Source organism: Ochotona curzoniae, unplaced genomic scaffold, assembly GCF_017591425.1.
Source record: "Ochotona curzoniae isolate NIBS_2020 unplaced genomic scaffold, NIBS_Ocur_1.0 contig_4501, whole genome shotgun sequence".
Taxonomy (NCBI): domain Eukaryota; kingdom Metazoa; phylum Chordata; class Mammalia; order Lagomorpha; family Ochotonidae; genus Ochotona; species Ochotona curzoniae.
Window position 1 is genome coordinate 18934886 of NW_024466307.1, and position 27814 is coordinate 18962699.

The 27814-nt window shown below is 42.3% G+C and overlaps 1 protein-coding gene across 1 annotated transcript; it reads right to left on the reverse strand.

The window, feature by feature from the left end:
* Nucleotides 1-6: 6 nt before the first annotated feature.
* On the reverse strand, nt 7-23684 carry HEXB (hexosaminidase subunit beta). The gene is made up of 14 exons (XM_040986170.1): nt 23389-23684; nt 20384-20529; nt 16873-16938; nt 15801-15847; nt 15463-15573; nt 10844-10945; nt 8545-8674; nt 5056-5236; nt 4485-4571; nt 3010-3082; nt 2455-2629; nt 1193-1283; nt 585-689; nt 7-201 (listed from the first exon to the last, which is right to left on the reverse strand). The coding sequence occupies exons 1-14, from the start codon at nt 23610-23612 to the stop codon at nt 144-146; spliced, it is 1596 nt and encodes a 531-aa protein (XP_040842104.1). The 5' UTR covers nt 23613-23684; the 3' UTR covers nt 7-143.
* Between the last annotated feature and the right edge of the window lie 4130 nt (nt 23685-27814).

Below are 27814 nucleotides of genomic sequence, written 5' to 3' on the forward strand. Positions count from 1 at the left end.
CTTATATATGAACCTGTATCTCATTTTATATTACAATCAATAAAAAGATACATTTTATTCAAAAGACAGTCTAGCAAATCTTGATTTACATGATTTCAGATCAATTGATTGTAGTGGATTACAGCAGCCTTTTCTGTCCATTTTTATATTTTCTCATGCTCACAGGAGCCGGTAAAAAGGGGTTGTGCAGCAATTCCACGTCTGTTGGCAGAGAACATGAAGAGAAGCTTTAAATTGATACAGTTCCTCTACTTTAAGAACTTATAGCTTAAGTTAGAAATACTTAAATAATGGAATTAGCATTTTTTTTTAAAAAAGGCAAATCATTTAGCCATGTTAAAGTGATTTAGGGTGGGATCACACCAAATTTCACACATCTTGAAAAACACTGCTAAGTGCAAATAGGTATCTTAAAGGTGTTATTCTCTTAAGTACAAAAACAATAATTTCCAGTTTTCCCCAATTAAATCACTACTAATTTGGTAGCACATATTTCTGTTTATAGTAAAAACAAAATAAGGAGTTCACTAACGCTGAACAGGAAAGTATCATAAGCTTTTTTTAAAAAAAAGTATTTGCCATACCTGACCATCCTGCAACGATGTCTTGTTAGTCTGTTGTAGGCGTCACGTCTATCTTTGACCTCTGCTGGACTCCAGAGTCTTTCAGCCACAGCACTTGCTCGGGGCCTAAAATACAAACCATACATTCACATAAGCAGTTTAAATTCATGGTTTCCTTTTTTTTTTTTTTTCTGTTTTAATTTGAAAGGCAGAGTTACAGAGAGATCTTCCTTCTGCTGGTTTACTTCCCAAATAACGACAACAACTACAACGGCCATAGCTGGGCCAGGCCAAAGCTAGGAGCCTGGGACTCTTATGTAGGTCTCCTGCCTGGGTGGCAAGGGGTCAAAACACCTCTGCCATCTTTTCCTGCCTTTCTAGGTACATTAGCAGGGAGCTGAATCTCAGGCAGAGCAGCTGGGACTCAAAGCAGTGCTCATGGAATGCCAGTAATACAGGTGATGGCTTAACCCATGCTGCCACAATGCTGGCCCCTAAATTCATATTTCTCCAGTAAATATATAAAACTTGATGCTGGAGGATATCCCTAGTGCCTTCCTATTTGGATGGAGGAGGAAAGCCAGGGCATTCTAATTCCTAATTCAAACGGTAACAATGAAATTGCATACCATAATCTTGGAGTAAGGTTAGTTGCATCCACATACTCTCCCCATAGGCAAGCTTCTCCACCAATTACCAGGTCTTTCTGTTTCTTAGTACCTACATTCAAATCATTAAGTTGGAATAAGTTAAGCAGTTCAGGGCTTGAATACAAACGCAATGCTGACTACTTCTATCTTAACTCTATGACAGTATTTTTTTCTTCAGTCAACAGTTGGGAAGCAAAATTGTTGGTACATTTTATTGCCACTTCTCATTGCAGCTCACAGGACTTCTATAGCATGTATAGGCTAATGTGGTTTAAAGAAAGGATACTGTTTCATTCAAATTTATTTGAACACTAGAAAACATTTTTATTTTCTCTTGGTTCCCTGCTAGCAATATGCCAAGGAATACAAGTTGAAATTCTAGTTTATTTTCTATTATTTTTTCTTATGGGACCACCACACATTCTTTCAATTTGTTCCTTTTGATAGGAATGAAAAGCATTGAGTTCCTACTGCTTATTTTAATGGTAGTTTTAACTCTTACTACTCATAAAGCTTTTTAATTCTTAAAAAAATTAATTCCTAATAGACCTGTAGTTCTGAAAAAAAGTTTTTTTTACAGCAAAATCCTTTCTCAGAGTCAATTTTTTAAAAAATTTATTCTGAGAGTCAATTTTATACTACAGTGTGGCATATGAAACCAGACAACTTAATGAAGGGTCCAAAGATTAAAGTTCCTTGTACTGCGTGTGTGATAGGAAACTAGACAGCTGTGACTGAAGGGGGTCCAACACTCAGGCGTCTTAAAGACTGCTTGCTCTTCAGAACCCCAGCACACACACACTGAGGTCGACCTCCACTTTGGTCAGGTGTCTCTCATTGGAGAGGCTGTTCAGAGAAGATGACATGAGTAGTCCGACATCTCAAATGTAGAGGGTATCTCCAGTAAAATGGAGATAAAAAATACAAGGGGATAAAACAAAACCTGAAAAGTACTTGGGCAAGTTTAGGCTATATCTTGACAATAAGATGCTGGACTGTCTACCATTGTCTGTCCCTGCAACGTCAGGAGACTCGTAAATAGTAGAATGATGAACTTATGACTGCTTCCGAAAGACTACATTATTGTAATAATTTAGGGGAAATCAGAATGGGGGGGAGATTAAAGGAAATCCTAGAGCCTGTATCATAAAATAGAAGAAAAAAAACGATAAGAGTGTTTCTGTTTTAAATAATTAGGATAAAGCATAAAAGGAAGTGAAGTAGATCACCGAGTTAATTACCAGTAAAGTCTAGAGGGTCCACTTGATAGTAATTTTCCCAGTCTTGTCCATAACTAATCAAATCCAAGTACCAAGGAGCAGAAAGGATTACAGGCAAACCAGAATTTGTGATTTGAGATAATTCGGTTCTGTAAAATTCTCCTTTCCACACTTCAACTACTGTGTCTGGTGGAAGCTATTAAAAATCACAAAATACATATTTTAGACTCCAGTACATACAGTAAGTGGATGGATATCTAAGGCATTATGGGTAGGAACATCACTAAGATCCTTGAAACAAACACCCATTTTCATCTTTCCCCTTTTCTTAGGTTTAATACTACACACGATTCATCTTGGGGGTTTAGGTTGCATAGGTAACTCTGGTGTTTATATGATATCATATAGGTGTAATAAGATAGAAATTTGCATTTTAGACCCATGTCTAACACACTGGTATTTTACTTACTTTGAAACTTTTTAGAATCTAAGAGAGCAACAGTTTTACTTACTACTAAGCTACCTCAGTATGTAAGTTTCATGCTATCAGAATCATGTAGTCTTCACAGTTCTCACCTTTGCTCCATCATCGTAAACTTCTTGCCAAACAATCGATTTCTTTCTTACGCTTGAAACAATATTCAAAAGGCTAGCATTGAAATAAAATTACAAAGTTATTTCAGCTCACGACTACACAAAATTGTCTACCACGCATTACCTGCAACACAGAGGCAGCTAAAGTCAGTAGAGAAATAAGCAGTTCCATTAGCGTATGGCAAGGAACTAACACAGCATAGGTTAGTACTAATTTGCCAAATTAATGAACAATGCTCCTAAGTAGAACAAGGGGATCTAAGCATAAACTGGGAGACAACACATTGCAGTTTTCTTTCTGATAATTTTATGGGTTTTTTCAAACAAAGGAAATATAATTTAGCTTGCCAAATCACCTAGATAACAATGTAATGGTTGCTCACAATCAATCCACAAATAACTGGAACTGTTTACAGAATCCATTTTTTGAGGGTAATAAAGTTAGAATGTATCACCAAAAAAAAAAAAAAAAAAGAAAGGCTGGCCCATAGGCGTGTCAGATGGTATAGAGCAAGGGTTGGCAGACTTTACCTGCAGCCTGTTTCTTTAAGATTCATAAACGAAAGAATTGTGTTTATAGGACATGTAACTGATCCATCAAGGCTATAAGATTTTTTTTAATGATTTGCTTATTGATGGAAAAAGAAGAAAAGACAAGATGAGAGAAGCAGCACAATCTCCCATCTGTTGGTTCATTCCCCAAATGCCTGCAACAGCCAGGAGCCAGGAGCTTTTTCTGCATCTCCCACATTACATGCAAAGGCTCAAGAGCTTGGGTCATCATTTGCTGCTTTCCCAGGTGTATTAGCAGGGAGCTGGATCTGAAATGGAGCAGCCAGGACTAGAACAGGCACCCACACATGGGATGCTGATGTTGCAAGTGGCGGTTTAAGTGTGCTACACCACAATACCAGCCTCGAGTCTAAATCATTCTGAAAGTTTGCTGACTCCATGCAGTACTGTCTAATAGAATTTTCACAATGATGAAGATTTTCTGTATCTTCATATGGGAGTTGTTAGCTTCATCTGGCTATCGAACATTTGAATCATTGCTAAGGCACCTGGGAGCTCAACTTTTAATCTTTAAATTAATCTAAACAGGCATATGTGGGTATGCACTGATGTACATCACAGACATGGAGCAAAAGAAATTGTCGTGTAACTGACAAAAGGAAATGCATTCCAGGGGCTGGATGGTGAAGACGTGGCAGGGAATCCAGAGTTTAAGGCAAGTTCCTAGAATGGGACTGCATTCCTGTGCTTTATAGTTACTACAAAATACTTAAGTGTTAGTATTGAAGAGGTGGATATTGCTTCTCTCTGTAGATGTCATTTACAACATGTATACTTTAGCAAGGAGCAGAGAGAACATGCAAAATAAAACATGACGTTGAATAATAACTTGAGCTTTAAAAATCATTTATAAAAATATATGAGCAGACTTTCCAGTAACTTACTTTTGCATATAGAAAGATTCCAGTTTTGAATAATCACTAGCAAACCCCTTCTGCTTCATAAACTTTTGGATACTGGGATTTGATGCCCTGAAACAAAATGGTAATTAATGCTCTATCTTATTTAAAGCAACTCATGTCCCTGACATCATTTCTACATACTTCAAACAGTTTGTAGGAAATAAAAGTCTAAAGTCTTAATTATAAATTACCTCAATTTTCCATTACAAATCATTGTTTTCTAGTATCTGAATTCCCATTAAAAAATGTTTTTCCTTATCCCTATACCTCTCTCCTCTATTTATGGCTATTTGAAAAGAGAATTTTTATTTGAAAATTCTCCCATTTAATCACCGCTCTCATTCACTAAAGATGAAAATTTGTTTTTTTGAGACCCCACTTCTGCATCTTGATTCTCCTTAGGGAAGGTACATTGAAAGCACCGTTCATCTCGGGAATTATGTTGACCACTGTAGCCTTTCGGAGATGTTACCCCAAGTCCCCTTTCATGTTGAGCCCTGTACATCTACTGCAAACACAGCAATTCAATGAGAGATTGAAAGAATCACCATACCAACAGCGATGATCCACTTCATCTCCTCCCAAATGAATGAATTGATCTGGAAACACCGTACTAATTTCTTTGAAAAATGTAGTAAGGAAGCTGTAAGTTGTATTCAGAGTAGGATTTATAGGCCCAAAAGAATGAGCCTCCCTATAGTCGCCGAAACATGGAGTCAGGAGGTTGTTCTGACCTAGATGAAAACACAGTGCTTGTCTCTCAGAGAGATATGTTAATCACAACTTTGCATGCAGCTGTACTGCTGGTACGTAACTTACAATGGGATTACATCCTAATAAAAGCCATCACCAGCTGAAAATATCTTAGAACAACATATCTTAGGTCAGAATATCTTAGGTCATTAATGCAGTGCACTTAACCTAGTAAATACAAAAGTACCTCAAAAAACTTGCACTTGAATGAAAAGGTAAGGTTGGAGAGGCTGTTCAGCAGTAAGATGACTTGGATCCACATGGCACACTGGAGTACCTGCTCTGCTTCTGATCCAGCTTCCTGCTAATGTGAACCTGGGAGGCAGCCGGGGATGGCTCAGACACTTGGGTCCTGCCATCCCTGTGGCAGATCCACATGGAGTTACTGGCTCTAGGTGTCAGTCTGATCCACGTTCTGCTATTAGATGTATTTGGGGAATCAGATGATGGAAGATCTCCTCTCTCAAAATAACTTACAATAAATAAATACGTTTATTAGCATAGACAATTCTGAAATCTGTGCAAATGCAAGGACTTCAAAAAGTGAAAGTACCATGAATAAACTGCATGGATTTTAAAGCTCATTTGCACTAAAATAAACTAACTTTTTCCTCTCAAAATGTTGCAGTGCCCTTTCCTCGTCGCTTAGCCACATGGCATCATGCTGATATCACTTGCTTCCTCTTGGATTGGGTGCTGCCTGTGAGTTGGTGCTGCTACTGCCACAATCCGAACATTCAAGAAAGCATCCTATCACCTATCAGCCTGAGAAAAGATGAAAATTCAAAATACATTTGCTACCTATCGTGTATTCCTTCATCCAACTATAAAGTTGAAAAATTGTAAGTCAAATTGTCCTAAGAATCATCTATATAGTGTACTAACTTAAAATATATATTATACTAACTTTATATATATATATATATATATTTTTTTTTTTTTCTTTGAAAGGCAGAGAGAGAGCTTCCATGTGCTGGTTCACTGCCCACAGGCTACATTATGGCTGGGCCAAGCCGATTCCAAAAGCCAAGGCCTCAGCCCCAGTCCCCCATGTCAGTGACAGAGGCTCACGCTCTTGGGCCACCTTCTGCTGTCTTGCCAGGCAGCTGGATCAGAAGTGGAACAGAAAACTCAAACTTGCACTCCAATTTGGGATGCTCGTGTCACCAGTTGTGACTTATTCTGCACCATACAGTTGGTCCCAAAACAGATTTATTTATTTCCAAAGAAATAAAGAAATATAGACTGAGAGGTCTTCCCTCTGTTGGTTCATCTCCCACATGACTACAAAATCCAGCACTGGGCAAGCCCCAAAACAGTGGCCAGGAGCTTCATCTGGGTCACCCCTATCGGGAACAGGAGCTCACACACTTGGGCCATTTTCTGGGTCATTGGCAGGAGGCTGGATCAGAAGTAAAGCAGTTGGGACACGATTTGGTTCTCATGTACGATGTCAGGGTTATAGCAACAGCTTCACCAGCTACGCCAAAGCGAAGATGATACAACATTGACTTCTGGCATTCCCCAACCTATCCTAATATTTATTGAACAATTATGAGTGCAAGGTTCTAAGCTCTGTGCTTTACACTTGGTATATAATCCTTGAAAAATCATATAGTAGCTACTTTTAGTATCTCCAATTCTCCAAAACTATGTAATTGAGTATGAATCACACTTTTTTTTTTTTAAATGGGAGAGAGAGGAGAGACAGGGAGTGCCCAACCACTGGTTCCCTCTCAACTGCCTAGAGTGTCCAGGGCTTGGTGAGGCCAAAGCTGGAGGCCAAGATGTCAGACCAGGTCTCCTACACGTGTGGCAGACACCCAACTGCCTGAGTGATCACCTACCACTTCCTAGAGTCTGCAGGAAGAATCAGAAGCAGAACCAGGACTTTGGGAATTTTAAAAAATATTTGTTTTCATTTCACCCGGAAGTTTCAGAGACTTAGATCTTCCATCTCTTGGTACATTCCTCAAAGGCCTAAAACAGGTCTGAACCAAGAGCCTGGAACTCAATCTGGTTCTCCCCTTTGGAGTGCTGAGTCTCAAGCACTGGAGCCATAAGCTGCTACCTCTCGTGGGGTGCAGCAGCACGAAGCTGCAACCAAATAGAACAGGCGCTCAGATATGGCATGAGGGCATGGCAAGCAGAGGCCTGAGCACCCCACCTAAAACCTGTCTCTAGAGCCAGAATTCCAACCCAGGCTCTCTAATGCTATGTACAGGCATTGTAACCAGTATCTTAGCCACTTAATGTCAAACACTGGCCCCATTAATTAAGAAAATGTTTAATTGTCTGGGGGATGGAAATACTCGACTCTGGTCTTACTAAAATCTTATCAAACATATCTTACATTTTTTGGTATTGCCTTTCTTTATGCCATTTTTTCTACCAGAAACGTGAATATAGTCTTTGAACTCTCAAAAGTCTTTTTAAGTATTTCCTCATTCATGAAATTTTTATTGATTGGTCTACTTATTTGAAAGACAAAGTTCCAAAGAGAGAAATCTTCCAACTGCTGAATCACTCCCCAGGTGGCTGCAACAGCCAGAGCTGAACCAGACCAAAGCCAGGAGATACATCCCTGTCTCCCACAAGGATGGCAGGGGTCCAGACACTTCAGCTACCTTCCACTGCACTCCCCAGGCCATTAACAGGAAGTTGCATTAGGAGTGAGGCATCCAAGACATGAAGCAGAGCCCATGTGGAATGCCCGTGTCACAGGTGGTGACTCTACACCACAACACTGACCCTTAAGGAAACTATTTCTTGAATTAACTTACTGTGCTTTTTTTTTTTCTTTTCTAAGATCTGTTTACGTTTATTGGAAAGGCAGATCAGATTTATGGAGAGAAGGAAAGAAAGATCCTCCTCCCACACTGGTTCACTCTCCAAATGCTATAATGGTTGGAGACGAGTCGATCCAAAGCCAGGAGCCAGGAGCATCTTCCAGGTCTCATGTGGGTGCAGGGTCCCAAGGCTTTGGGCCGTCCTCGACTGCTTTCCCAGGCCACAGGCAGAGAGCTGGATGGGAAACGGGGCCGCCGGGAATAGAACCAGCACCCCTATGGGATCCTGGCGCATTCAAGGCGAGGACTGTAACCACTATGCTGTCTCGCCGGGCCCTAGAATTTTTTTTTTTAATGTTTTTATTCCTGAGTTTTGTACGTAGGCAATAGCTAGAAACAGTGACTTGGTCATAATACACACACAATAATCAAATCTCTAAATAGTAAAATCAGAAGAACAAAATGAGCAAAAATAGAGATGCAGATGTCAAACACCTTACCTTTGCCCCAGGACAGCGTGTGTCCAGGGGTATCAAATTCTGGTATGACGCGAATCCCTCGTAATCGGGCATATTCAATCACCATCCACACATCATTCGGTGTATAGACATGAGAAAAAGAATAGCTTCCCTGAAACAGCCACGTTTATTTAAATTAAAATGAATTAAGTGATTGGTTCTTAAAGTCATCAACAATTTTTTTTCTGGACTTCCACATCTGGTATGTTTTTCATAATTATAGTATATTCAATTGTCCCGTGTGATGTTGAATGACACATTTAAATAAACAAGATGCTACCATAACTTCAAGAATAGGAAATTTGTACAGGACACAGCACACTTAGCTTTCTGCTAAGTCTACTAAAAGGATAACAGGCATTTGGTAGCTTTATCAAATCGTGTTCACTGTGTCTTATTAATAAATTCTCTAAACACTTGGGGTAATCTCAGACTTAGTGACAGAAATCTCTGTCTCCACCACGGCACGCTGTTTCATCAAGTGTGCTAGAATGACACTTCAGTTTCATGTAACTATACAGCAGAGCAGAATGAAATGCTTGCCTCCACAGTGAAACATCTGAAGACAATGACCTAAATAATTTTAGAATCAAAATCCACACATTATTACATCTTTCAAAGTCATGGTAATTGTTGCCAGCTTAAACAATTGACTTATAGTTACAGGGCCCAGCATGTGGCCCAATGGCTAAAGCCTTGCCTTGCATGTACCAGGATCCCATATGGATGCGCTTTCTAATCCTGGCAGCTCCATTTCCCATTCAGCTCCCTGCTTGTCTGGAAAAGCAGTGGAGGACAGCCCAAAGACTTTGGACCTTGTACCCATGTGGAAGACTTGGAAAAAGTTCCTGGCTCCTGGTTTCAGATCAGCTCACCTCCGGCCATTGAGGCCACTTGAGAAGGGAAGCAGGGGACAGAAGATCTTTCTGTCTCTCCTCTCTGTAAATTTGCCTTTCCAATAGAAACAAGTTTTTTTTTAAAATAATAATCTCCTTACAGACTCTAACTAATGGTCTTTAAAGATTACCCAGTCCTTTCATTTGAAAAGTTAGAGGCCAATATTATTGACACTAAAGATAAAAGGTCATTAAAATGATTGCTCAGCACATTTCTTGAAGTATCAACTATACCTGCTCAACTTCTACAAAGTAATCTCACCCCACAACTCTCCAAACCAATTTGTGTCTAATCAAGGTGAGGTCTATGAGTTTACAGTAAATACAGGAAACATGTTCATGGAGACTATGAGGGTGCAGAACTGATCATGCAAAATTGACTCCTTCCTTCAACAACAGCAAAACAGCAGAGAAATGGGGAGACCGAGGTTGGAGGGGGAGACCTAGGGATTAGAAGGTGTGAAGACTGCATCCCAATGGAAATGCTGAGATGTTTAAGAAAGGAAAAAGAATATTTGCTGGTTTTCTAGATCACTATTAATCTTTTAGTTCCAGTTATATATTGTGGTTATCTTTTTTATCACTTTTAGATCAACAAAATATGATACTTCACAATAGTCATCTGTAGGAGATTGAGCATATATTGATCACTGAAGACTGGCCATATGTCGATTACTGAAGCCAAGTGAGGAGAACATGGGAATTCTTAAACTCTGTCTTTGAATGTTCCATAATGAATGTAAAACAAAAGCACAGTGGCTTTTCGGCTTAAGCTATGTTTGGCGTTGTAACCCAGAGTATAGAATGTCGAGTCCTGACCGTGTCCCTTAACTGCAACTGCGGACAATGACAGACCTCTCTGGGTTTCACTCAGTGTTCCAGAGAACTGAGGGCTCCTCCCAGCTCCCCTGAGCTACAACACATTCGGCCTGAGCAACTCCTACAGAGACCGCCATTCTTGTCCAGCAAAGAACCCATCTCTTTAAAATTCCCTAGCTAGCATCGTTTTTCAGAGAGAAAGGGAAATGCAAATTTCCAAACAATTCTGTTTAGAACAAATATACTTTAGACTTCTTGATTAATGTAGCTTAACTGTGGGTTATTTATGAATTCTTCAGGTCTTTTGAATTGTTTTTAAAATTTTCCTTATGCTGCTCCTAGAAATATTTACATTAATACTGTCATAACATTGATAATTACAGTTACAGTAGCCAGAACAAGTTATTACATTTAAAAAGCTAAGTCACAGACTAAAAGTACAGATCAGCCATGAATACGTAACTTTTACATTTTGATTCTGTTCAGAACACATTTTCGCTACAAACTGCTAGTGAAACTATTCCAAACATTTTTGGAGACAGACAATAATAACATAGATTACTTACTTTCTCACTTAGATGAGGAAAGGTGACACTCTGATAAGGAAAAGACTGGTCATCCACAATGTGCCAGTGGAGAACATTAAACTTATTAAAAGCCATGGCATCCTGCAAGCAAATGTGGCAAACATTATACACTGCATAGAAAAAGCGCAATTCCTACCACGGAGGCACATCTGGGATTATTGCCATTAACAGTGTGATGCCTTTTAAAATGTATTTTTCTCCAATGCGAGAATGTAGAATAAATCCATGTGTATTCTCTACACAGCATACAAAAAGGCTTATACAAACTTCGTTTTTATTCTGGATAATGTGGTACTGCTTTGTGCTGTGGAAGCAGAGCAAGCATGCAAATACCCCAGGTTTAGGGAGCTTCCAAGATTGGAAAATAGCACCTGCTATCATTGCATCTGTGTTTAGGAATGGAGAAAAATATAGTGCATTCATTTAAGTACCCTGGCTTATAAATGTCATGGTTCTGTTGGTTTTGATACTTGAGTGCCAACTTCTAGCAATTCAATAAATTCACCACAAATTCAACACAGTTCCCATCCTTTTTATTAAATTGGTTTATTTGAAAGACGGAGTGACAGAGATAGGGAAATAGCAAAAGCCCTTCCAGTTGTTGTTGACCCCCCCAGATGTCCACAACAGCTGGAATAGGCCGAGCTAAAGCAAGGAGCCAGGAATTCCTTCCATGTCTCCCAGACGGGTGGCAAGCTGCTGCCATCCCGGTGCGAGCTGCTGCCATCCACGGGGCTGGATAGGAAAGGAAACAGCCAAGACTCCAGCCAGCACTCTGATGTGGGACACGGGAACCCCAAACAATGGCTTAACCCTCTGTGACAATTGCCTCCTCCATCCCATCAAAGTTTGCAGAGAAATGTTTGGGCTAACAGACGTACACATTTCATGTATTCTATGGAAGAATAACATACTATTTATATAAGATAGAGGATTTTTTTTGTTTTGGTAAAAATATTTCTTTAAAAAACAAATGATGGGAGGAGTGGTATTTGCCCTAGGAAATAATCAAGACGTCACGCTTCCCTTTAGGATGCTGAAGGGATCTGTCTGAGGAAATGGGGAAACTGCTTCCAAGCAAGAGGTTATGCAAGCAGATGAGTGTGCTGGGGCCAACAGAACACTGCCAGGGACAGGAGTTACACGTATGCAACTGCTGGAAGTGTCCAACTCAGTTACACGTAATTGGGACTGAGTGGATTAGTACAAACCTATAGTTTTTTTTATAGGGGTCAGTGTTGGCAAACATTAACATCAAGGGCTGCTAGGAGATGGTTTGGCTTTTAGAGTCAAACAGTATGAGTTTCAACTATTTTACAAGTGTAGAGTGGGACCCTGTGTGAACAGAAGTGTGTAGCTGTATTACAATAAAGCTATCTGCAAAAACAGGTGCAGAATGGAATATGGCCCTTGGACTGCAGGTCGACAACCTCTGGTATAAAACACCCTTAAGAGTAGGAAATGGTGGGTGTGTTCTGTGTGTTGACAAGGCCCTACCAGCAACTGTCACTTGTGCCAATCCACCCAGTTCCTGTTAACGCCCATTTGTATGGTTTCCTTCTGTGACAATGAAATCTGTTGTATTATCCTCAGTATACTTACTCGCACAGTGCCATTTTCTGTAAGCGATTTCCCAGATGCGTCAGCCTAATCTGATGAAAGTGAAGCTTTAGTCTGGATTGCTTAGCAACAAGCACACCTATTGCCTAGACTTCAAAATGAGTAGGGACGGGTTTGGTGGCCTGTCAGCTAATCCTCCACCTACAAGCGTCAGCACCCATGTGCGCATTAGTTGATGTCATGCTGCTCTGCTTCCAATCCAGCTTTCCGCTGATGTTCTTGGAAAGCAGCAGAGGATGGTCCAAGGCCTTGGCCCCTGCACCCACATGGGGGTGCAGGGAGAAAACCTGGATCCCAGCTTTGCATCAGTTCAACTCAGGCTGTCTCTTCTTCACGCTCTGTAAAATTGTGCCTTTTAAATAAAGGCGAGTAAATACATCTTTTAAATTAATAAATAAAAGCTTCATTTCCTTGAAAAAGCAGAGCAACAGAGAAAAAAAGCAGAGGCAGATCTTCTGTTCACTGGCTGTATCAGCATGTGCTAGGTCAGGCTGACGTCAGAAGGCGGCATCTACCTGGGTCTCCCCTGTGGGTTGCAGCAGCCCAAATACGTGGACCATCATCCACAGCCTCCCAGGTGCAGTTGTAATCCAAATGTTGAGTAGGAACATGGGATAACAGGCCCAAACCAGGCACTCTCCTATGGGATATGAGGACATCCAGGGCAGAAGCGTATCCCACCACAACACGTAACTCCATGGAGAGGCTAGAGTTTGAATTCAAAATGTCATTCACCACTGAAAGCCTGGGTCAGTATATGTTGTGCGGAACAATCTATACCATAAAAGCAAGGAAATACCTAAGGGTAGAATTCAACCATAAAATAGGAAAGGTGACGGATGACAATCCATGGAATAGAATGGTATAGTCCATGAGTCCATAAGGGTAAAAATAATAAGTCTGAGGGAAAGAGGGGAGGCAGCAGTGGCACAGGGGAATCAGTGTTGCTGAGGAAGCATCAGAAGTGTCTCCTGTCTTCCTGGGGTGCTGAGCATGGCAGCCCGAGCCTGCCCACCCTGGCACTCGCTGCTGCCTCTCCACCTATCCTTCAATAGGAATCATCAATTCCTGGCTGCTTATGTCTCAGCGGTGATCACAACGGCTATCCTTACAACAGAAGCAAGGATTCAATTCACTTCTGAAGGAAATTCATCTTGAAAAGCATGAATGCGGACTGCCTTTTATTCCACTCCATTAACATACTACAAACTTCCCAACTACTGAATGACTTCAGATCGCTGCAAATGTGTAACATATGTGTAAGTTCCTCCCCAGTTTTATTCGAACGGCCTCCTCACATGTTATTACAGTGAAGATGTTTCTGAGTGAAATTATCCAGGGAAATTATCCGAAGAAATTATTTTTAATATCTCTACCTATTGTACAGAACACTGTAATGGAGACACCTGCTATTTTCTCATTGGTCTTCTAATTTGCTTGATTTTTTAGGAGTCACATTTCCTTCAAAGTACAAGGCCTGAAAGAACAAACTGACAGTCCTGAAGTAAAATTACATGTATTCATGAGCTGGGAGCATCAGCATTACTACTAAATTATGCCTTGTCCTCTGTCATTACAAACAGCCCCCATGGTGTTTCTAAAATAAGAGTTTCACAGGGAATGTGTGGAAGGTCTATAAAAAGAACACGAGGAACTGAGGAAGCAAGCTTCCGCGTGCAGTGTTCTGGAACAATCCGTCAGCTGGTGGATAGACTCCCGAGCTTCTAAGAGTCTGCCTCCAGCTCATTTTGGGGATAGAACTGGTCAACTTGCAATAGCGCCAGCAGCCCATATGAATGCTGGTTCTGCTCCACTCCCCATCCAGCTCCCTGCTTATGACCTGGGAAAGCAACGGAGGATGGCCCAAATCCTTGGGACCCTACACTCATGAGGGAGACCCAGAAGAAGCTCCTGGCTTCAGATCAGCTCAACCCTGGCCACTGCAAACCATTTGGGGAGTGAACCAGCAGATGGAGGATCTTTGTCTCTCATTCTCTCTGTAAATCTGTCTTTCAAATAAAAAAAAAAGTAAATTTTAAATTAAAAAGAAGTGGTCTAATTTCCAGAGGCATGGCTTAGTTGGTTCACCCCAGCCTTTTCTCTCAGTAACACTTTTATTAAATGACTATCTTTTTCCCTCATCCCCTGGCCCGCTTGCCTGAGTGCCAACCTGGGATTTTCAGATACCAAAAATATATACAGAAATGATTTCTTGCCATTAAACTTTAAGTCAGGTTTGGGGAACCATTCATACCTATGTCTAATTTATACTAATCACTTAAACATTTTTTAAATTTTTGCTAAAATTTTGTTAAAATTTTTACCACAGCTAAGCACAACTCTTTATATCCCTTTACAGCCTCTTCCAACTCCTATTTAAATAAATGATCTTGTTTTGCCATTTTTAGTGCAAAATGCACTTAGTCTCTTAAAAATTGTCTTTCAGATCTTTGTACACACATGTGTAACAGAGGTTGGTGGGCTGTCATTTATGCCCATAGCCTGGGATTTCCAGGAATGACTCTGGACTTGTTTCCTGCTAATGCAATCCCAGTGATGGCTCAAGTCACTGGGCCCTGCCACCTGCATTGCCCGCTCCCGAATCCAGTCCTAGCCCAGCCCCAGTGCTGCAGGCCTTTGGAGAGAGACCTAGTACATGGGAGTCTCTGTCTCTTCAAATGAAGGTCACAGAATTAAAGGATACAAACCAGAAATATGGTAGCCACTGTATTGTTAACCAAGAGGCAAGATGCGATTTAACAGTGGGAGAAGCACAAGGAGCCACTGGTTAATATTAAAACTGGCTTTGTCTTAAGCCTAAATAATTTTGAATGTGGGAGAGAGGGAAGAAAGCCAAATCCCCCAGAGACAGTCTGTGTTCCAACCCACACAGACGTATCAGTAACCCATTACAAGAGCAACACGAAGGAGGCACATCTTCAGAACAGGTAACAAACGCAGAGGAAGTAAATACTTACCAAGGTTTTTAAAATAACTTTAACTGGCAGATAGTGTCTGGATGAATCAATTAAAATTCCTCTGTGCTGAAATCTTGGGGAATCAGTAATGATGGATTCATTGACGGTGAACTATAACACAAGATTTAGTTTCATTTTAGAATTTTTTCTTCATTTGAACTCAAGACTATATCTATCTAAACAAGTGTTAGGTAAAAGAATAGCGACAACAATAAGCGAAATTATATTTATTAGCTAAATAAATATTTGGTGAAAAGAAACCTTCAGAAAGCTCATAAACAGGCTTCATTTTCATTGTAGTCATGTGTTCAATAGTTTTAAATAACAATCATACTTACAGTCCCATAAGAGTCTTGATAAACTAACTGGCTAAAGGTCTCTAAACCTGAGAAAAGTAAAATTTATTGCATTAAATTACAAAACAGCTAAACTGAGACAACAAAAGTTGTATCATCCAAACATAGACTTACAATCAGATAAGGCAAATAAATATGTCAGTGAAACACTCCCTAACATACTTTCTTAAATCAAAGCTGAATTTTTTAGAACTAAATCTACTGCATTCTCTGTTCATCTAATAAATGTGCTTTGCTTCATGGTATCTATTCCATGGGTTTTTATTTTGCATTTTAAGCACACAAAAAAGGGTAGTAGTTTAATAAAATACCAGTTTCCCAATAATTGTATAAACTATGAGTTTTGTAACTAAATATTATAGTTACTTTAGAAGTGATTTAAATTTATCAAAAGGCGGAAAGGCTCAAAAAGCTACTTTGAAACTATAAAGACCCAATTTATAACTTACGGTGCTTTAAGTATAGCTCCAAAGACTATCCCCTGGACATTTTTTATTCAAGTGGATATCATTTCTTTAATACACTAAATTACAGGCTAATCAACTAGCCTTGACTTAGTCACCGTTCATTGTCTAGATGACAGGTGTGTATCCTGGGAAATACGAAAACGGTATACAGTCATTTCTGCTAAGCTTTCCTCTGTTCCTACTGTCCTCAAACACTGAAAAAGAAAATCTTGGGGGGGGTTTCTGTTTAGTGGCGATACACAGTTACCAGTTTGCAGCACATTATTTCCAAAGTCTGTTGTTAAAGAGAAAATAAGAATGCCTTGGATGAGAATCCTGCCCCTAGGTATTGTCTGAACATCGTCACTTTGATGCGGTCGGGACAAAGAACTAGTCTCCAACAGCACAAATGGGATTATGATGATACCACTTCATGTATAATCATTAAACATGTCTTAATTCGAGCGCTAAGTGTGTTTCCCGTCAATCGCCTTGAAACTGCTCAACCAAGCATTCTGTAAAGACTTCCAGCGGCAAAGTTCTGCTGTGTTCCCTTTAACAAAGCACCAGCTACATACAGAAACAAACAACGACACTGCGGAACTTGCCTCGTAATGCTCCCCAAATTTGGTGGGCCTTCAGTACAGCCACTGGTCCTTTCACAATTAAGGAATCTGTTTTGAGTCAGAGAAAACACACTTTCATTACTCCCTTAAATACACAGCATATATTAGCAAACGCTACCAGGTATCCCCAGATCACGCTTTTCTCTTGAGCTGCCCCTCTGATTTCCATCCTGTAGGTTCTTTAAATGCCACAGTCCCCAGATGGCCTTTTGTTCCTTCTTCCCCGGAATCTACAATCTGTGTTTCTCATTTCAATGACTTTCAGAATCCCTGCCCACTCAGCTGAGCTGCTCAAGTCGGGAACCCAAGCGTCATCTTCAGTTATTCTTTCCCACTTTCCCTTCGGAGAGTGACATCCTAGTTAAATCAAGGCTTTAAGTGAAAGCAAACTTTCTTCAGCGCCCACAATTATCAGTGAGTTGTGACGTGTCACTCAAACCTTCTCTATTCCTAAGGCCAAAGAAGCTTTTTTCCAGGGCTCCCCCACCCCAACTTTCTCTGCACCCACTCTCCCTCAATATAACCCGAAACCTGCTTTAATTCCCTGACCCCCTTCTTCTTAGCTCAGTGCCGTCCCAATTCAGTGTGTGTATTTATCCAGAATATAGTCCTTGTTGGCTGCTTCTAGACCACAGCGGACTAGTCATCCCAGTGTACGCTCCCTCTGCCTGGGCTTGGCCCAAAAGTTGTGTTAAGTGTTTCTAGTGTGTTCTGGGCCAAGTCAACCACAGTGAAAGGAAATGCCAGGGACTGGAGGCTACGGAGCCTTAGCATTGGTGAAGCCCCCTGAGGGCTGAGGGTTAGTGAGTTAATACTGCAACCAGACGCTCCACTGCCACCAGCCAGGCTGTGACAGGCCGGTGACTACCTACAGGGAAAATGAGGCTCTATCAATCAAGTGACTGGATCATGTGACAATCATCTGACCAGACAGCTTTTTTTTTTTTGTTGTTTAGAAAACTGCTGATGAGTTTGCTAAATACTTCCCTAAGAAATCATTAAAAGCCTTGTTATCTTTCAATCAGAAAATTTTGCAATCATCTTCTCTCGAGAGGATTCCATTTGAGAATAAAGAGGGTTACAGAATGGGTTGGAAAATAAAATACGATTCTTCAGGTTCAATCTGGAATTCACAACATAGATTTCTTAAACTGATAGCAAAGACTTCCTGGCAATTAAGGCCATTTCCATCTCTACCAGGATTGCAAAACCTACTTTTTATGCAGTGTCTGAGTAGCTCTGAAATAACATGGTAAGCTATCCTATTTCTCCTCTAAGAGCAGCTATAGAACTGAAGAGAAGTGAACCTATCTTCCAAAAGGATGTATTATTACAAAATGCCAGTGCACACCAGGGGGATGAAAGCATGGTGACAGTCTGAGGACAAGGCAGTCACTCTTTTCTAGAAAATATGCTAATATTCCATTCTCCAATCTGCTTTCCGTTGCACTAATCATCTATTACGCATGTCCTCATATAGCCTTTTTCATTCCTTGATGCAGTTTTATTTTGTTTCCAATAGAAATAGAATAGATCCAAAAGAAAAGACTTAATTTGGGAAAAGCCAATGAAAGCTTTATATAATTAAATGCCTATTATATTATTGAAGGAAGCATCTCAACGCATCCACAGATTCCAATTTGGCATTATCATTGTTTAAAGTCAGATTAAAAGAGATCTTGCATATAGGCAGATTTGTCTTCGAAGACAAAAATGTTAACAAATTATCAAGATGTTCAAAAATAAGATTAGCTAACCGAGCTCATCCAGAGAGTAATGAAACATTTTTCAGTTATTAAGCATGTCATAGGGGACCCACACTGTGTCACACACAGCCAGCTGGGCCACCAACTGTAGTGCTGGCATCCTATATGGATATCAGTTTGCATCCAGGGTTTTCCACTGCCAACCGAGCTCTCTGTAATGTGTCTGGGAGAGCAGCTGAAGATGGCCCAGGACCTTAGGTCCCAGGGGCTATGCAGGAGACCTGGAAGAAGTTGCTAGTTCCCGGCTTTGGCCTAGCCCAGCCGAACAGCTCCAGTCACTTGAGGAATAAGCCAGTGGATAGACAATCTCTTTCTTTCCTCCCCCTTTTGCTTTTTCTTCTTCTCTCTCCCTCTGCTTCTCTCACTCACTCACTCTGCCTTTCAAATTAGTAAGTAAATTAAAAAAAAAAAATTATGTCATGGGACATGTGATGTGGCCTACAAGAATAAGCCACCATATGGACTGCATGCATATGGTAGTACTGGCCAAGTCCCACCTGCTTTGCTTCCAATCAGCGTCCTGCTAATGTATGCTAATGTATGCTAATGTATGCTTGGAGGCAGCAGGTTATACCTCAAGGTCTCTTGGATTCCTCCTACCCACGTGGAAGACCTAGTCGGAGTTTCAGGCTTCTGGCTTTGGCTGTCTCAGCCCTGGTGCTTACAGGCACTTGGGGGATAAACCAGCAGAGGGTCTCTCTCTCCCCTTTAAGTATATGGAAGTAAATATTTTAAAATAAATATTCCCTCATCCTTGGAGCAGCATCTGAGAACTAACAAAACCACATGAATAGAACCCTCAGAAAACGCCCCCCAGTGGGAACTTGGGCTGACACCGGGGGCGCTCCCATCCCCCCCCCGCAATGTGGCAGCTGGGATCTGGGCGTGGCTTCTCTTGTATTCTCCCCTCCCCCATAGATGGGAAGAAGAAAATGGGAAACAAGGGTCTCACCCACTATTCCCTGATCCTCGACCCTTCATCATCAATAATAAAATTTTAAAAGTTTAAAAAAGAACACTGTCACAGAGGAATATTTAGTGGCATTTGCAAACAGCTATATCTATTGTTATGCAAAAAGCAGACTACAAATTAGCAAAACTAAAGAAAGCAGATTACATCATGTTTGTATCTGTAAAAACATCTAGATGCTTTACTCTGAAATAATGGTGATTAATTCTATCTGTCTTTGGGTATGAGTGATTTATTCCTCTTCTACACTTACTGTAGTTACGAATTTTCTAAACTGTTTATGTACATTATTACTCATAGAATTTAGAAATTCATTACTGTAGAAGGACATTGCGACCCTAGAAGGTCAGCGAGCATAGAATTACAATTGATAGGATAATATTTGTATGAGAACGAGTGAGTGGGTACCATTCCTTTAGCTAAATGGATATCATTGGTATGAGAACAGCCGAGTGGACAGCATGTGAATGAGAACGTATGGAAACAGTCGATGGGTTTTGTTGATAAGCTCCATACTTCCTCCCTTATCCCATATGACCCTCAGTGTATAAAATCTGATGCCACTAATAAACTTTTGACCATCAGAGTCCACGCGTGTTGTTATAGGCTCCACGCATCAAGTCCATTGCTGCGAGATCGGCTAACACACTACTGGCCAGGAAGTCACCATGGTTCCTGGCATGGACCCTAAAGCTGGCATTGAAGTCTGTTCCTGAAGAGCCCTGACCACAATGCACTCACGTCCCCAGCCACTTACAAGACTCATCAGACGCCAAGGTAGGGTAGCTATCACACGCTGAGTTCAAGACAACAGTAACCTGAAGTTGCTGTAATTGCGTTCCAGCCATTAGTTTAACAGGGCGATGGTGCCACTTGTAGGCACCAAAAATGTAGTCATAATATCTGTGTGAGAAACAAGTTCAAACAAATGTAAAGGCACATTAGTCAAATCTTAAACACGTATGTTAATGGAAAGTGTCATTGAGTCCTCAAATTCAAGCCACCCACTCTTAGTCCAACTACAAGCTCAAGCCCAACCACACACCTCACCACAAGTTCTATGCTGGAATCACCTGGGGACCTTTTAGAAAAAGTCTAGACTTTCAAAAACCAGGATCTCTTGAGAACGGGATCCAGACACGGAGATTGTAGCAGCTGCCTCCATACAGCCAAGTGTCTTGCCTACAAGCCCTGGGGAGAGCCGGGAGGCAAGCTGGTCACACTTGAGGGTGACAACCAGTTCTGAACACAAGAAAATTCTCACGAAATGGTTTCTCTGTCGGTGATTCTCAGCTCAGTGGCAGCATCCCCAGGGACATTGTCGAGTCTCTTAGTCACCGAGCTCTAGATTATGTTTCTACTTTTGGACTTCTTAATGAATCAGATCATAAATTTTCTTGTTGCTTAAACCAAACTGAGCTGGGATGGCTGCTTCCTTCCAACCAAAGTAGACCAGCCTATACATAAACCTCAAAAAGCTTTCTGACCCATAAAATTCTCATGAGGCAACTTTAAAATGAACCTACATTGGGGTATCAGATATCAAGAAAAGGAGTACTAAATAAGATTTAAAGGTGCTATGAAATGAAAATATAACACCGGCTTCAAAACAACTGTCCACATAATATTTTAGAGAATCTGGTAAGCCCAAGGTCACATGTACTATTTACATGTAGGGACATCTTGTGGAGGGAATGGAATGTATTTAAATGCCAAGGGCCTTTTCTCACAGAAAAAAACACTGGGTAGAAAACTAAAAGGTAATTAGAACTACTGCAACGGACACTCAAAAAAAAAAAACTGCTTATGATGAAAACTTCAGAAATACTGTCACTAGAAATAATAAAGTCATAAGAAGACAAATGTTTAAAATGCTAGAAACTTTTGAGATCTGAATAAGGTCCTAGTTTGTCCCAAATAAGGAAAAGCTTGGCCGCCTGTGATAGCAAAGTTTTATTGGAAAACCCAAAGGGTTCTGACACAGTGCTGCCTAAAGGGTGTTGGGTTACTTTAGCCTCCCAGGAGGAACTGAAGGAGTGAAGCTGTTTATTCACTAGCAAAGGGTTGGTCAGCACAGAACGGACTGCGCTCAGGAAGCCGAGGAGGCAGCTATCCATCTATGAGCTGAACACTCACCTGCGAAAAGAATACTATTTCCAAGCACGGTTACAGAGCAGGCCAGAAGTCACGTGATTCTCAACACCATGGAGCCCGGGTATTCCCCGCCCAGCGCGTGCTGAACACCCCCAGGTCTCCAAGTCCTTCCAACCCACCGCGCTTGTATTCCAAGACACACACTACCTCTTGTGAATTCCTAGAACGCTTACCTGCATGCGTTCAAATCAGCCCTAAGAGCTGATAAGTTTTATAGCTTGTTTCCTAACAATGTCAGGTATAATTACTAGCTGCTTCCCACGCAGGCCTTGTTTTTAAACTAACTCACAGCTGACTCAAGTCCTGGTTATCCATACATTATTAACCTATATCACCCACGCTTTCCTGCCCTAGTCACATCACACAAGCATACCACCAGGCCCTTGCCTCCTTTTGCCTGAAGGAAAACAATGTTACAATCTGAGTAACAAGATTAACATAGTAAAAGTAGCTTTTCTGTACCCCCGAACCTGCTGTCATGAACCTGAGATGACTTTCAAGAAACCATCCAATCCTTAAATACATTCTATTTCCAAAACAGTCAAGAGCTTTCCTTTCACATCTTCACTCCACTCCAACCATAGCACTCCCACCTTTAGCAGGTGGCAGGGGATGCGCTATCTGTACCATCAGTATCCTGGGGCTCTTCAGTCTAAGCCTAACCCCCCAGGCTTCTAGGATCAGAACCCGTTGTTACGTTAGCTTTTATGCTTCCAGCACCAGGACACATAATTGTATCCAGCAGACAGAAAGACAGTGTGTAGGCGGTAAAAGCACATATTATGCTGAGAAGCAAGTTAAAATCTTCCAGGACTGCACAGCTCCAGGGCAGTTCTACTTACACATGGAGGGGACAGCCTGTGGCAAGCTCAGATCACACAGTAACCTGGCCTGTCCACAGCACGCTTGGGTAAGCTCATTCCCAGTGGGCTACCTCCCCACTCGCACTGTGGGCAGAAGGGCTGGAGAGATGAGGTTGCTGTGGAAGTGAGAGATACTAAATAAATGACTCAAAGCTTTTAGGGAACTGAAAAAGAGGAAGCAGAGACAGTACGCCTATGGCTGGTGTTGAGAAACAAACACATTCTGCCCAAGGGCTAGCCACCAAACAGATGCCATCTTGCTGCACATGGCACAAAGATTTCGGGAGGGAAATGGGGGCGTTCCCTCCCTTCAGGATTCCTGCCACCCAACCTATGATCACGAGGCCTCAGTAGCAAGAAGCGAGTTTGGTCCATAAATGACTTTGGGGCACACATGGTTCCTTAAGAGGAGCTGGTCTAGCCTTGTCGAATGCTCCTGTGCCTTAGAATCCCATTTGTGCACGAAGCTGTCACCACTCTCCAGCAAAACGCTCTAATTTTTTCTGAGATGAACAACCATCATCAACCTCCTACTTCCACTCCAGATCCTACACCCAAAACAGGGTGCAGGCGCACCCAAGGCGTCCCTTCGAATGCAGCAGGAGGGGGCGGGGAGGAAAGCCGTTTTGAATTAGCCCCGCCATGTCCAGACCCATGCCTTAGGGCGAGGGTCCGCCCAGGCCCCCGGGATCCACCAAAAGGAGCCTGGGTCCCTCCCTACCAACGGGGTCGCCAGCGCGCTCACCGCCGAAAGGCCTCCTGCAGAAGGGAGCAGGAGGAATTCGCTGTGGAGTTGGGGCCGTGTCCAATGTAGAAGTTCCCAGAGTCCAAGTACAACACGTTCGAGAATATCTGAGAGATCCTCGGCTGGGGCCACAGGATAGGGTTGGCCATGAATGCCTGGGCACCCGGAGCCAGCAGCAACAGCAGCAGCAGCAGCGGCGGCGGCGCGGACTGCGGATGCTCCATGGTCACTCCCCTGTTGTCTGCTGGGTCCACCGAGCCTCAGCCTCCGGGCCCAAATGCCTGCCAGGCCGGTGCAAGAGGAAACGCTGCGGCGCCGGAGAACCCCAGAAGTCAGCTGACTGTGCGCCCCGCCCCGGACTCCGCCTCCGACTCCGGGTGGAACAGACCTCGGGACCGCCACACCCGGGGACGGCCTCCTGGGTGCTCCTGGTGGAGGCGGAGCCCAACCAGCAGCCTCCAACACGGGATAGTAAAAGCCAGAAAAGGGCCTGTTCTGCAAAGAGGGTTCGATGCGCACCTGCGTCCCCCTTGTGGAGTCCGGGCCTCCGCGCACCTGCCGAATTCACTCACGCCCTCGGATCCTCTGGATTCTCTCCCCGATCAAGCGCCAGACAACTCTTCACTCCCTCCTTGAGATGGCCACTAGGTTTATTTGCTCTTAAGTGAATACAGCCTTCCCATCAGTCTCCCCGAAGCAGAGATCTAAAGAATTGGGAAACAATTATGGGGAAAAAAGCTTGTGACAATTAATATATTGGTGGACGACCGATAGAGGGCGTCTTAAAACGTCAAAGGGACTGGACCACGTTAAGAAGCGTGTTAACAAATTTAGCAAAAATTTGTAAGACCGGATTAATATTATCAAAGTACAGTTTTCAAAAAAGTTTTTAAAATAAATGTTATGAAATAGAATGAGAATACAGCACACTTTTATTTAAAATGTTTATTAATATAATTATACATGTGTATGGGGGTTTAGTGGGACTTTTTTCTTTGTGCTTCTAGAAGTATATCAAAAGTTTATTTTTATTTAAAAAAAATACGTGGGGGAAGGCAGGGAACACTGGGCCAGGACATGGCAACAGTCCCCAGGCCAGGGAGCTGCAGATTGCCCAGGGGAGGAGATCTGGGGACTTATTGGAGTGGGAAAGGCTGAGAGCGTGTCTGATGGGAGAGAAATTTCTTCTAGGGTCTTCCACTGAACTGGGCACTGCGTTTATATATGGGTGAGGGAGCTGAGATGGAGTGGTTTCAAGGGGAAGAACTGGAGGGTATGTCTGAGTCAGGCCAAGGAACCAGCCCCCCCACAACAGGAGACCTGGGCTGGGTTAAATGGCACCCCCCCCATCTGCTGGCACATGCAAACCTGGTGCTGGGGGGGCATGTCTGGCTGGGCTAGGCCACGGTACTCACCCCTGATTGTCAGATCAGCAGGTGGGCCATGTCAAGCTGGGCCACAGCACCCACCAATCTGGGGGCAGATTCTGTAGGGGACTTGTGGGCTTCCATGGTCCATTTGAGTTGATTGTATGGCAGGGCATAAGGCAGGGGTTATGTTCAAACTTCTACACGTTGAAGTCCCATTTCTCCCATAACATTTGTTGAAGTGACTGTTTTCCAGGGAATGGTTTTGACATGATTATCAAAATTAGTTTATTGCGGACATATGAATTTATTTCTGTGGTTTCTGTTCTGTCCCACTGGTTTACATATGGATTTGTAAACCAATTCCATGCTGACTTACACTATAATCCTGCGGTATGTCTTGAAATGTGGTATTGTGATATCACATTTTTATTGTTTTTTTTTTTTTGCTCCATATTTTTAGCAATATATTAGGTATTTATAACAACAAATAAGAAGTAGAAAATAATAATAATAATAATAATGAAGAACAGAATAAAAATGGGAAGTCAACCAATTCTTCAGTCATCCATCAGTTGTCCCTTACGGCTTAATGGAACTTCTAAGCCGTGTGTCCCATGGACGGCCAGGGTCGTCGTCCCTCTTTCCCACTGTTATGCCAGAATTCCTGCAACCAGCATCAGAAGAAGGCAGAATCTGCGCATCCTGCAACTGTCCACACTGCACATGAAAAACAAAAGGTTCAAATTTCAAAATGGCATCACCATTCGCCTTCTTCAGAGCTACGTTCACATCATCTTTAACACAAGCTTTGTGTGTAACCAGTAGCCAGCAACACTTTTTCTCAACTTCAGAGTTGGTCATGCTGTCATCTATAATCTCCTCATGCAGATTTTTTTATGCTTTTTCTGTTGTTATCCTCATGTAGGCTGCTCCGAATCTTTCCCCATCCAGGAGCAGGAGCGCCAGGAACTGCTCTTGTGTGTTCAGGAGCAGGACCACCTCTGTATTTCAGAGAAAAAAAAAATTTATGAACACGGATGGCTGAAGTTTTTAAAACATTCAAAAACTGTACGTAGCTATAGGATACCATGAAACGAATGTCAAGTCAGGGTAAAGATACATCTCTCCTCAAGCATTTAACATTATTTTAAAAACGTTAAAATTCTATCTAAAGTATTTTTGTGAATAATATTTAACTGTTACAGTACATTAACATTTGTAGTCACCCGACCGTGCAATGGAATCGCAGAACTTGTTTCCCCTAGCAAGCATAACTTAGTTCTCATTGATGAACCCAGCTCTCTTTCATTCCATCCCCAGTCTCTGATAACTGTCATGGTAGATTCTAGCTCTTTATCTGGAAGGCAGAGTGATGGGTGAAGAGAGAGAATCTTCTGTCCACTGGTTCACTCTCTAAATGGCCACAGCAGTCCGGACTGAGCCAAGCCGAACTCCTCAGCCACTCCATACATGTGTCCCGCATGGGTGGAGAAAACCCCCTGGTCCTTGGTTCATCATCCGTGCCTTCCCAGCTGGGTTGGTGGGAAGCTGGAAGTATACTTGCCATGTCTCAATCCAGGATTCCGTATGAAATGCAGGCACCATTGCAAATGATGACTTACCCCCATACACAACATCCACTTCATCACCATTGTATATTTTTTTTAAGATTTATTTATTTTTTATTGGAAAGTCACATATACAGAAAGGAGGAGAGACAAAGAAGAAGATCTTCTGTCAGCTGATTCACTCCCCAAGTGGCCGCAACGACTGGAACTGAGTCAATCTGAAACCAGGAGCCTGGAGCCACTTCTGGGTCTCCCATGTGGGTGCAGACTCCCAAGGCTTTGAGCCATTCTTGACTGCTTTCCCAGGCCACAAGCAGGAAGCTGGATGAAAAGTGGAGCTGCTAGGGCATGAAGTGGTGTCTATATGGGATCCTGGCACTTGCAAAGTGAGAATTTAGCCACTGAGTCATTACGCTTGGCCCTCCTTCTATTTATTTATTTGAAAAGACTTATTTTATTTATATGAAAGACAATGCAGGAGGTAAGAGAGAAAAAACTAGAGAGAGAGAGAGAGATCTTCTATCCACTGATTCATTCTGCAAATAGTTACAATGGTTGGGGTGTGAGCCAGGTGAAGCAACAAGCCAGAAACTCTGTCGCCATCTCCCACATGGGTGGTAGGGGCGCAAGTACTCAATCTGTCTTCTGCTGCCCCCATCTTGGTCTTTTCCCACCATCTTCAGCACCGCCCAGGGCTTGCAGGACCGGCGTGCCACACTCTTGGCGCCTAGGCTGAAGTGGCTGGGCATGATGCCATAGCTTTGTCGACCCCTATAGATGTTGGTCGTGCAGCCAACTCCAGCGCTGCCCAGGTGGTAGAGGTGCCACGCTGTAGAAGCGGCTCGCTTGTAGAACCGGTTCTCGTCGCAGGGGGCAAGCTCTTTGTACTTGACTAGCTAGCTTCACAGCGTCCACTCACTGGGGACTTTCAGCTTTCAAGACTTCTTGAAGAAGGCTGCCAGAGTTCTGACGAACTCCTGCCGGTTCTAACGGCATCCTGCAGCCTCGGCCTCAGTGCTACCAGTCAGGGGAAAAGCAGAAACTAAGTTTCAAAGGCTTCAGATAACAACAGCAATAAAATAAAAATAAAATCCTCTAGATTAGGGGCAAAGACCATGATGGGCAAGTACATTTCCCTTGCCCTTCTTCAGCCTTTTCTTAAAGGCTGGAGGAGGCATCTGTGCTGGGAGGAGACTGGGGTCTTCATCTAATTGCGTAAATGAATAAGGGGCCCGAAGAGGACATCCCTTAGATGAGAAGAAATGGCACCTGAGCCCCAGTGCAACTTGTGCTGAGAGGGTATTGCTGTCAGACTTGACTATCCACCTGCCTTGCTCTCACACCTGAAGAGTTTCACAGAGAGGTGGGGAGTTGGTGTTTTTTTTTTTTTTTTTTTTTTTTTAAGGGGTGGGGTATAGATGAGATATTAAGACTTGGCATTCAGTTTTGTTTCCTGCCAGAGGTATTTTGTCTGGTCTGTTGCTTCAG

Coding starts and splice junctions, on each gene's coding strand:
- HEXB (XM_040986170.1), bottom strand. CDS start 23,612: ATGGAGCATCCGCAGTCCGCGCCGCCGCCGCTGCTGCTGCTGCTGTTG. Junction 15,848..16,872: donor AATTTGGGGAGCATTACGAG/GCAAGTTCCGCA, acceptor TACTTTTCTCAG/GTTTAGAGACCTTTAGCCAG. Junction 690..1,192: donor AACCTTACTCCAAGATTATG/GTATGCAATTTC, acceptor TTTGTATTTTAG/GCCCCGAGCAAGTGCTGTGG.